This window comes from Cannabis sativa, chromosome 1, assembly GCF_029168945.1.
Source record: "Cannabis sativa cultivar Pink pepper isolate KNU-18-1 chromosome 1, ASM2916894v1, whole genome shotgun sequence".
NCBI lineage: Eukaryota > Viridiplantae > Streptophyta > Magnoliopsida > Rosales > Cannabaceae > Cannabis > Cannabis sativa.
This window is the reverse complement of record NC_083601.1, coordinates 52207906-52219884: the sequence shown is the minus strand read 5'-3', so window position 1 is coordinate 52219884 and position 11979 is coordinate 52207906. Positions and strand designations below refer to the sequence as shown.

Sequence of the window (11979 nt, the reverse complement as noted above, 5' to 3'; positions counted from 1 at the left end):
TTTTGGTCAATACAAATTTTATTCTATTGCATTCTCATACCAAACCAAACACAATAATTCTCATTACAATGTTCACTACAACTACAAACTAAATATTGTAATCAATTCGTATTACCATTCTTATTCCATTACATTACTATTACTATTACCATTATCATTCTATTACACCAAATCAAACACTACCTAAGGTCCTACCCTAGGTTGTGTACTCTGCATTTATTTTGACATAGTCATAACTTAAGTCACAGCCCCATGCTTGGCTGCTTCCTGGTCCATCACCTGTTTTAATAGCACAGAAACAAATTAGAGTTAATTCGTTGGAGAAGACAATCTGATGGTGAATGCTGCTCGCCCGCCTTCTTCGTTAGATAACAAAGATGACACCAAAATACAGGCAAAATTTTGAAACTTACCGACAGACACTTTAATTTGAACCGTGCCGTGTGCTTCGCCTGCTTTCTTGAGGTATTCACTAGCAGCAGAACTGAAAAAAATTCCCACATCACATCGTCAAGGTTACAAATTTTAAAGGAGAATCTCAAGTATAAAGGGCGACTTTTGTGATTCCGAAGATGAAAAGGAAGGAGTCTAATGATTACCTGTCAAACAATTGTGGTTCTCCACCATCCATTAACAAAAAATCCCCCAACACCACTCGAAGTTTATTTAGGTCAAAGGGAACTCCTGCATAGCCAGCAGCACAAGCAATGCGACCCCAATTTGGATCTCTTCCATAAATTGCAGCCTGGATAACATTACAGGTAGTGATTGCATTAGAATTTGCTTTAACTAATTCTACACGATATATTATAAGGCTGAATGTCATGCCTTTATAAGCGAAGAAGATGCTATGGTGCGGGCTATCTTTGATGCTTCAGCTTCATTGCAACCCCCAGTAACTGTCACCTGGAAATATCCATGTTAGTTTCAGTGATTGAATATGCAAGTAGTTTACTCATAGAAGAACAAGTCATCAAACAATATCACACCTCAATTAGGCATGTTGCTCCTTCTCCATCCCAAGCTATTGATTTCGCAAGACCTTGCATTACCTAAAATATATGTTAGAATACTGGATATATACTGAACCCCAAAACCCGTTGCCATAGGTAAACACGAAATTCCCCAAGAGTGTAATGTTTTTGGCTGATCTGACTGGAAGTGTAAATATCTTAACACAGTAGATGGTTTTGGACTATATTATTCTGGATAATTTGGAATACAGACACTAGTTGAACCTCAGATGCCTCTTACCGCATCAAGGCAAGCTTGAAGTTGCATTGCTTCATCACTTTCCAAAGATGAAATCCTGGGTGAGCCAGATAATCCACTGGCCAAGGCAACTACAGTGTCATTGGTACTAGTATCTCCGTCTACCTGCATTAAAATCACTCCTGAACTGGTTAGCATACAAAAACTGTAAATCCTTAACACACTGGATTAAGCAACTGAAACTTGATCAACAGTTTATGTGCAGGAACTTCTCCAGGCTATGATTTTCACTAAAAAGAACAAGAACTTCTAGAAAAGAATGAATACAAAAAAGAAAAAATTGACATACAGTTATTTGATTGAAGCTTCGGTTTACAGCAACCTGAACCATTTTTCTCCAAACGTCACTGGTAACAACAGCATCAGTTGTAATTACCTGAACCATATATTAATTTGAAGCAGATTATACTTCTATTATGATCCTTTTGAAGGGAGATAAAAGAAAAGAATTAGAAGATACTTACACCAAGCATTGTAGCCATGTTGGGGTGGATCATTCCAGAACCTTTTGCCATCCCACCAATAGTTATAGTTTTTCCTCCAACCTGAACAATTCATCATCAACAAACATTACATTTGTCTAGTTCCTTAAGTTCTGAAACCTAAGAATAGAATTGCAACCATGTACAGCTCCAGCTCTTTTAGTTAGAGACAATTTCTATAATATATATACCTCTCTCCAGAAAAGTAGAATGTAATAGTTTTTTTTCTTCAATTCTTTCTATGCATCTAAGAACCAATTCATATAGAAACTTGTGAGCAAACTAACTAAATCAAATCAAGACAGCATTAGTCACATGAACAGGACTTTCTCCACACCTGAGATTCTACTGCCACACTCTTGGTAACAAGGTCAGTAGTGGTGATTGCAACAGCTGCAGAATCAGCCCTGCAAGCCAAAGCACATTATTCAAGAATGTTAGAAAAAAAATATACTTATATATTATCTACAGACATATATATAAACTTGACATGCACATATGAGTTGATGAACAGAGTTAAGAAAAATAAAAGGACTTACCCTTGAACTGAAGATGAGAGTGAATTAACCAATTTAGGAAGAGATTCTAGAAGTGCACCCTGTTACAAGTTAAACAGATAGGGAATAAGACAAAGCTTCTAAGCTTTTTAGCTGGTCTGTTTGTTAGAATTTGGAATAAGATTAATGAAGTTCCATCTCAAAACCAATTGGCTATGGAAGGAGTAGCTCATTCATCTTATATATGGTAATTTATTTCCACACATTAACAATGTGGGACTAACTCTAATACACTCTCCTCACGTTTGGGCCTGGAAAGTATGGTATAATGAACGACCTTTAAGAGACCACAGGGCCAAACGTGACATTTGAAAGAATCCCACAAGGCCAAATATTGAGAAATTTGTGAGTGTACACGTTGGGAAATTTGTGAACTTTTGAAACAGGTCAAAGATCCCAACACTAGGAACTGGCACACATTGGCCGAAAGGTCCCAAATAGAGATTAAAGGGGAGACAGCGAAAGTTTTAACGTTTAGCTCGTCTTATTGGACCAGCGACACTTCGGGCACACAACGAATCACAAACGGCTCTTTTATGGCTCACCTTTTTGGACCGGCAACACTTTAGGCTCACAACGGATCACAAGCAGCTCTGATACCATGTTAGAATTTGAGATAAGATCAATGAGGTTCCATCTAAACACCACTTGGCAATGAGAGTATAGCCCATTCATCTTATATATAGTAATTTATTTCCACACATTAACAATGTGAGACTTAGGGGTGTGCATAAATTGATCCAATCTAATGAGAACCGACCGCCAAACATTGGATATCCAATTGTGATTGGATATAATTGGATGTTATTTTTAAATATCCAATTGGATCGGATCAGATGATGGATAGCGTGTCTAAAAATCCAATACATCCAACATCTAATCGAACTAATTAGTATTTTCATTTAGTTTGGATGAGTAATTACATTTTATATTGTTATACATAAAATCAATATGTATATATGAAAATTAGCATTAAAATTTTACTTTTTTTTTCTTGGATTGAATGGATCTAGTCCGATCCAATATGAATCTAAAATATTGGATGGATCCGATCCAAAAATAATAGTTCTAAAATATTGGGTAAACCCAAATTAAACTAATAAATATATATGAAATACATTTAATGGATACAACCGATCCAATCATTAATTGGATGACTGAAATTAATTGGATCGAATCGGATTTGAATAGGCCTAAAAACATTATATGTGGTCCAATAAACACCACTGAGAGTAACTCTAATACTATTCAAACATAATAAAAGATTTAATGGCACACAAAGTTAAGTACCTTCTTTATCCTGTGGCCTATCACACCAGTGGATTCAATAAGCACTTCTTCCGGCCCCATCTTGAGTAGCTGCAGGACAAATTTCATAGTTGCTGAAAATCCACTTGACTCAAACAACAAACTTCAAATAATAACATACCTTAGCAACGGCATTGACACATTCTATGACATCTTGATAACCTGCATCACCCTGACATCAATGCAGCAAATCTTAGTCACATAATACATACCAAGTCAACTCCAAAAGTTACATCATAGTTTAATGATCACCGTTGCAGCATTGGCTTGACCAGCATTTATTAATACAGCACGTGCCTAAAAGAATTGCAAAAGAGTTATTAGCAAATAATATTATATATATTAATGCAGCCATTTTTTTTACAAATATTTTTTGTATATTGTCAAATTAAAAAATGGTCAAGATTATGAGAGGTATGACCTTGACTCACCAAGTACAAAACGACAACATCCTTATCCTATCTCATATAATTGTATATATATAATGGATTTGAAAGGGTGAAGTTTATAGATAGAGCAGCAGAAAAGAATTAGCATGATGATTAACCATACCGTTTCTGAAATGTTGAGGGCATTTTTGCAATATAATACAGGTGCAGCTGCAACAACATTTGTAGTAAATGACCCTGAAATAGAAGGAGAAAACAACACAAGAATCAAAAAAGACAAAATCTTCAGAACAATAATATGTTAGTGTATTATAATTATAATCAAGTAAAATGAAAAGTAGAAGGGCAACCAGCAGAAGTAGCATCAACATCACAGGTGACAAGTGCAAGGTCAGGTTTATCTCCTTTTGCACGTAATCCACCATAGATGCCTGCAGCTTTGAACCCTTGTGCAGCAGTAACTCCACCAGGAATCTATGATTGAAAAATAATAGTTAATACACTTTCATTACATGTCCTTGAAGAAGTGAAAAGAGAATCACCTGTGTCCAAGGACCTTCAGGGAGATAAATGGGTGCAGCTGGAATGACATTGGAGACTGATACAACACAACATTTAAAGTCCATTCGGGCAGAACTCCAAAGCTGAAAATGAAGCATATTTAATTCATAATGAACACAACACAACATATGAAACCTGAAAAAGAATACCTTTGACTTTGGGCCCTGAAGTGGTATTGCTGGAAATCTTAGACACTCATACATCTGTGCCAATGAATAGCACTGTTTGAGATATAATGGGATTAATTCACATGAAAGAAACAGAAATTTTTGTATTCAACCAAAATGAGAAAATTATTATGAAAGTTTCTTTGGCTCTGTAGAATGGCAATGTAGAACTATTTAGAGAGAATGATTAGCAGCTTCAAAACCCTAAGTAGAGTACCTTGTTGTGAGTGAAGTAATTGTGTGATCCGGCCGATGACTGAAACGGAATCCCAACTCTCTGATCTCGACCTCCGACGTGAAGAAGGTTGATACTATTTCTAGGGTACCTCCATGAGAGAGCAAAGAAGTTGCTATCACTTTGGGTATATAATTGGGCCTGGGCCTGGGCCTCTCTTGAATAAGTTGAGTAATACCTTCTTTTTTATTCATTAATTAAAAATACTTTCGTATTATATGCACACCCTTAAAAGGGATGTACTGATGTATCCTTCACTTGTTAATTTTTTTTCATATTCATGTACGTTATAGCTATTTAAGATAACCTACCAAATTTTAAGAAATTCAGAATAATTTATAATATAGAAAATAATGTTCAAACAGTCTATTTTACACGCGTATAAAATAAAATAGTTACGCGTACAACGCACTGTTTGAACGTAATTTTCGGCGTGTTAAACTTTTCTAAATTTTTTAAAATTTTGTAGGATATCTTAAATAACTATAACGTACATGACTATGAGAAAAAATTTGACTAAAAAATTATTTCGGGTGCTAAAACAGATAAGGGTGCATCAATATATCCACTTTAAGGGATTTATTATAGAATTTTCCTCTAATATATTTTCATCTTTCATTTAAATCTAGCATATAATTTAAATTAACCTAAAATATAAAATAGAGACATCATCTATTAAAATTAGAATATTTTAAAAAATATAGAAATAAATGTAAGAATTATTTAAAAGAATGAGTATGTTGTTGTATTGTTTAAGTTAGCCTAATATGAGAGAAAGAAATTATATTATCACTTTACTTTATTTATTTTAATTTTTACATTTATTTATATATTCTTTAAAATATACCTATTTTTAAAAATAATGTTCTCATTATGCCATTTAAGTTAATATAAATTATGTGCTAGACTTAAGTGGAGAGTGAGAGTATATTAGACAACTCACTCACAAAAGTAAGTACTTTTTAATGAAATATAATATAAATGTATTTTTAATTAATAAATAAAAAAAAAATCATTCCTCAATTTATCCCTTCTTTTTATTAATGTAAAATTTTTACACTTTTACATTTAAAGTTTTTTTTAAATATTTTTAACGGTATTTACAGAAAAGAAAGACTAAATGAAGGTAACAGAAAACTAACATCAAAACAACAAAAATATAATATACAAATAACGAAAAATCAATAACAAAATAATAAAAGTACATCATAAAAGTACATAAAAATACCATATTTTTTGTAAATAAATCTTAAAAACCTTAAAGATATTTAAAATTATGTACGAGCGTATTTTTATAATTTTTTATTATTTTTATGTATTTATAAAATTATCCCTTTATTAAAACTACTCACGTTTCTCATTATTATTATTATTATTATTATTATTATTATTATTATTATTATTATTATTATTATTATTATTATTATTATTATTATTATTATTATTATTATTAAGGGTAATAAATATCATTTTGGACTCTGTGTTTTATAAAAGTTGCCAATTGAACCCTCTATTTTGTCAAATGACAAAATATACTCTATATTTTCCAAAATGGTAAAAATAGGACCCTGAACTTTCAATAATTTTATTTTTTTAATATAACCAACTTTAAGACAATTTTTAATATACGAACACATACAGAAAATGTAAATAATTTTGTCATAACATCTCTAGATCAGATTATTATTAAGTTTTATTTTGACAAAAAATTAGTTTAGGGTCCTATTTGTACAATTTTAGAAAATACATGATCCATTTTATCATTTAACAAATCAGATAATCCATTTAGTAACTTTTGAAAAACACAGTGTCTAAAATAGTATTTACCCTTATTATAAAAATTAATTTATATATCAAAAAACAATAAAGATAATAAATTATGCTTTATCTTTGATAAATGTAAATATTATTAAAAAAATATATAGTTTGATAATTAAAACTAGTAAATTAAATTTGTAAATTATTTATTTTATCGGTTAGAAATCAGATATAGTCATCATAAGTTTTAATACAAAGATTTTAATTTCTAAAAAAAAAAAAAATCAATCCAAATATTTAGATTTAACATTGGATTTGATTTGATCCGAAAAAGTAACTCAGCAGAGCGGAGCGGGTCGACCCGATCTATTTACACTCCTACTTATAGCTAAAAGTATAAGTTAAGTAATGTTTTAAGTTATTTTTTATATTTGGATAACTATTATATATAAAAGTGTTTTTTTAATGAAAAGTTCTTCTAAAGTGTAATATTATTTTAGACCATGTATTTTATAAAAATTACTGAATGGATTTTTTGTGTTGTTTAATGAAAAATTGGACCATGTATATTTTAAAATATTACTAAATAGTACTATGAATTGATTTTTTGTCAAAATAAAACTTAATAACAATCTGATGAAGAGATGTTATGATAAAACTGATTATATTTTCTATGATGTTCGTGCTAGGAATTATCTTCAAGTTGGTTATATTAAAGAAAAAAATTATCAAAAAAATGAGCTTATGATCCTATTTATACTATTTTGAAAAATGAAATATCTAATTTATCATTTAACCAAATAAAAAATTAAATCTATAATTTTTGTAAAATATAAAATTTAAAATAGTATTAAGCTAAGACAAAATAAAGCAAATAAACATAATAAATCTACAAAAGACAAAATGGATAATATATATATAATGTGAAATTGAAAATTAAGGACTAAAAGTAGATGAGCAAATATAAAATAAAACAGATTTAAATAAGATTCCACACTAGAATTAGTGAGAGGAGAGCAAAAACAGCACATGTAGATTTCATGATAATCTTCACAAAATATATGCTTTGGTTTTTTATTTTGAAAATGACCAAAGATTTGTCTTTATTTATAAGCAAAATGTTGTACATGCATTTCTTGAAATAATTTAATCAATACATATCCAATTATAGTACTGATTTTCATGTTTTGATTATTTTTTAGATTAATTTCAATTGGTTCATAGAAGGAACCAAAATATGTAACACAATCTTATCAACTCTTCCACCATGAATGAAATAATAATAATAAGAAATATCATTATGCATCATCACTCTTTGTCTTTAATACTTATTAATTAAGATCATTTGAGAAACATGCCAGATAATTTTTATTTTATTAAGTAGGATAATATCTAAAGTAGACCACTCTCAACAGCTAGTCTATTTTATCATTCAAAATAATCACTAAAAAATCCAACTTCTTTCTACTTCACATACATCACACAAATACAACAATTTTTATAAAATTAGAAATAGCTTGCACATGCAAAAGCACATGCTGGGCTTTGATAAATAATTAACAAAAAATAGTTCTATATTAAATCATATTATTTATTTTGAAAAATAGCTATTATTAATCTATATATAAAATAAAAATTGAAAAATGGTATTTTCTTTTTGTAAATGTCAATATATTTACTAAATTTTAGTAATTAAAAAATAACAGTAATGATTTGCAGTAGAAATATACATCGGGTGAGTTTTATTGAGTTTTAGGTTTTCGAGTTTCAAAGTTTTTTGTCTTAATTTAGTTTCAATCTTTTACATTTAATATATAAACATATGAGTGATCTTCACTACAAATAGTTTATAAAAAAAAAAAATAATAAATAATCAATACTCATTGTATAAAATTTTATTTTCAACATGCGATTGTTAATAAAAATATTATGTAAGATTATTTTTTTATGGGTAAATACCATTTTAGACTCTCTGTTTTACAAAAGTTATCAATTGGACCCCGTGTTTTGTTAAATGACAAAATGGACCCTGTATTTTCTAAAATAGTACAAATAGGACCCTGAATTGATTTTTTGTCAAAATAAAATTTAATTATAATCCGATCTAAAAGTGTTATGACAAAATTGTTTACATTTTTTTGTATCTGTTCGTATTAAGCATTGTCTTCAAGTTGGTTGTATTAAAAAAAAGTTATTAAAAATTAAGTTCAGAGTCCTATTTTTACTATTTTAGAAAATATAGGGTCCATTTTGTCATTTGACAAAACACAAGGTCCAATCTGTAACTTTTGCAAAACACAGGGTCCAAAATGGTATTGTACTAATAAAGTGAAGAGTTATTTTCAACAGATTATTTAATTTTTAAATGTGTATATAATTTATTTTTTCAATAGACAATTAACTAAATATATAATAATTATCTTTTAATTGAAAGGTGTAAATCCATTTATTATATTTATGTATAAAACAAACTATGAGAGTTTTAGAAGATTAAGAGACGTGAATTTTTATGTGGTTTAAGTGTTAACTAATCTTAGTTCATGAGTTAATGTATTCGAGATATTGTATGAGCACAGTGTTTTTGCTTAAGAACTAAAAAGAGAAATTCTTTTACAATGAAGGTGATTACCTATTTATACACAAGAGTCATCACCCATGAGCTTTATTAGCAACAACTCATAAGTAATTTATTATGCTTAGCCCTCTAATAGGGTAATTTATATGTGACTAGAATTCCTAACCTTCGACCTAATTGGGGTGGTAGGTGAAGCTAATGTGATTTATCCTTTGATGAAGTGACAAAAGCATAAACAAGTAGCTACTTTTGTTACTAGAAAGGTGGATGCCAAAGTAATGGGTGTGAGTATCCTAATGTTTATACTCGTTTTCTAAAGGTAAAGATGTCACCTTTACACAAAGTACGGAGGGGATATGCTACAATGTCCATCAAATTTAGGCAAGCATTTTAAGCACGCTTCACGTCCACATATCAAGTAAGACTTTCGAGACTAACTACCTCTGGGTTTTCCCTAGGGCTTGACAATATCTAGAGGTCGATGCATTTTTCCCAGGCCTCTTTGGATCCTAGACACCCTTCCAGCTGTCTTTTAAGGCTACTAGTATGATTAGAGGTGTTCATCCAATTCAATCTGTACTATTTTGTTCACAGTACATTCGATCGGCACTAAGTGTGGATTTCATATTTTAAATCCAATCTAATCCACATATCAACTCAAATCCAATCCAATCGCAAAAGTGCGAATTGGATCGGTTATTTTGGATTGGTTACTTTTTAATATTAAATTATTTAATACCTATTAAAAAATATATTTTTTTTTTCACATAACTAATAACAAAATAAAATAAATTATTGTTGTTTTATGTCTCCAACAATAATTTAAATAAATAAAACAAAAAATGAAAAAAAAAATTAAAGCAAGAAGAAAAAATTATATGTATAAAGAGATGTTGAATTTTGTTTAAAATTATATTTTACTTGTAAATATAAATATTATATATTTGATCTACTATATTTTAAAATATATTTGTATCATATGTATTAAAATTTTAAATTATTATTTTTTACATTAAAATATTAATTGTATATATAATTTTTTTTTAAAATTATAAATATGTGTGGATTGAATTGGATCAGTTACTTTTATATGACAATAACATCCAATCCGCATAAGTGCGAATTTTAGATTTTCCAATTTGATCCAATCTGTACAAATATAGATATTCGCACTTTGAAGATTAGATTGAATCGTACAGATTAAATTAAATTGGGTATTTTGTAAACACCTCTAATTACACCGAGAGCATCTCCCTAGGACTATGATAACATTCATAATTTGGTAAATTTATTTTATCTTTATTGTTTTGTTCTTTTTTTATATATATTTTTTTAACACAACTATTTTTTTTTTATATATATCTTTATATATTAAAAGTGTCTATCTAACGGCATTTCTTGGTTTAACAGAATATACTTAAATTTTTAAAAGAATATTCTGTTAAATTTAACGTTTGATCTCCCGTTAACAAATAAACCCAATAATTAAACCCAAAAAATTAAATAATCTTTTAAATATTAATAATCTCTTTTTAAATTAAAAAAATCATGTTAGCCACATATCTCTCTAACAAAATTATCTTGGAAGAATATTAATAATTTTTTTTTTATTTATTTTTTAAAAAAGAAAAATCTTTATATATTAAAGTTAACCTCACGTTATCTAATATTTTCTCTGGATAAGTATAGGAAGCAGAAATACCACTTCTATCTTTGTGTGATTGCAGATATACCAATTCTGTCATTGACCCACTTTTTAGCTTTATAAATGGAGATGTTCATATAATATTAATACTTTACAGAATATTTATAGATATAAACTTACATTACAATGCTATGTTAAAAAAAGAACTAAATAGAATAATCTACTACTCCAATTATAAATTTATTTACAATTTTATAATTACACTAATATTATTTTTAATACATTATTAAATAATATTTCAAATATAAATATTTAATTTTTTCAAAAAAAAAATTTGTAATCTTTAAAAATAAAATACAATCAAAATCTTAAAAAGACCAAAATCTTAAATGAAACTAGCAATACGTGGCTCGGTACGTACATTCACCTAGTATATATATATATATATATAGATTTGTAGATTTAAGAAAATACTTTTATGTTATCATTAAAACTAAAACCTTTAAGAATGCATATGTATATATATTCCCATTACTTATTATAAAACTACTCTTTATGTATTTATTTTGAGGAAAATTTACCCAAATATTATTTTTAACAAAATTGTAACATTTATACGATTAAATAATTTTTTTCTTTTAATTTTACAATTTTTTAATTATATTTTTATAGTTATAAAACAACAAGAAAACAATAAAAAAATAACAGAAAAACAACATAAGAATAACAAAAAAATACAAGAAAATAACAAGGAAACAACGATGTGAATCAATAGTCTGTATTATTATTAAAAAACTTATAAACAATAAAAATATTTAAATTCTGTACAATTATATTTCAGTATTTTTTTAGTTAAATATGAAATAATTCTTTTATTTTTGTGCAGACTCTTGAATTGCGCAAAATTGATCTAATATTATTGCTGTCTCAACAAATTGTTTAAGAAAATGAGAAGAATGTGATTGAAGAGGAATATTTGAAACAATTTTTAAAATAAAAAATTTGGCAACAAAAAAATTAGAGACAAAAC

At 28.3% G+C, this 11979-nt stretch overlaps 1 protein-coding gene across 2 annotated transcripts; it reads right to left on the bottom strand.

The window, feature by feature from the left end:
- On the bottom strand, window positions 1-5126 carry LOC115706623 (arginine biosynthesis bifunctional protein ArgJ, chloroplastic). 2 transcript variants are annotated; one of them, XM_030634335.2, is made up of 18 exons: window positions 4954-5126; window positions 4719-4772; window positions 4551-4652; window positions 4359-4482; window positions 4172-4245; window positions 3872-3916; window positions 3741-3791; window positions 3602-3670; window positions 2294-2352; window positions 2092-2161; window positions 1737-1817; window positions 1562-1648; window positions 1255-1377; window positions 990-1052; window positions 829-906; window positions 600-745; window positions 414-484; window positions 1-279 (listed from the first exon to the last, which is right to left on the bottom strand). In XM_030634335.2, the coding sequence occupies exons 2-18, from the start codon at window positions 4770-4772 to the stop codon at window positions 197-199; spliced, it is 1380 nt and encodes a 459-aa protein (XP_030490195.2). In that variant the 5' UTR covers window positions 4954-5126; the 3' UTR covers window positions 1-196. The 2 variants fall into 2 exon arrangements, with proteins under 2 accessions (XP_030490195.2, XP_030490196.2); XM_030634336.2 differs by having other exon boundaries at window positions 4719-4790; window positions 4954-5114.
- Between the last annotated feature and the right edge of the window lie 6853 nt (window positions 5127-11979).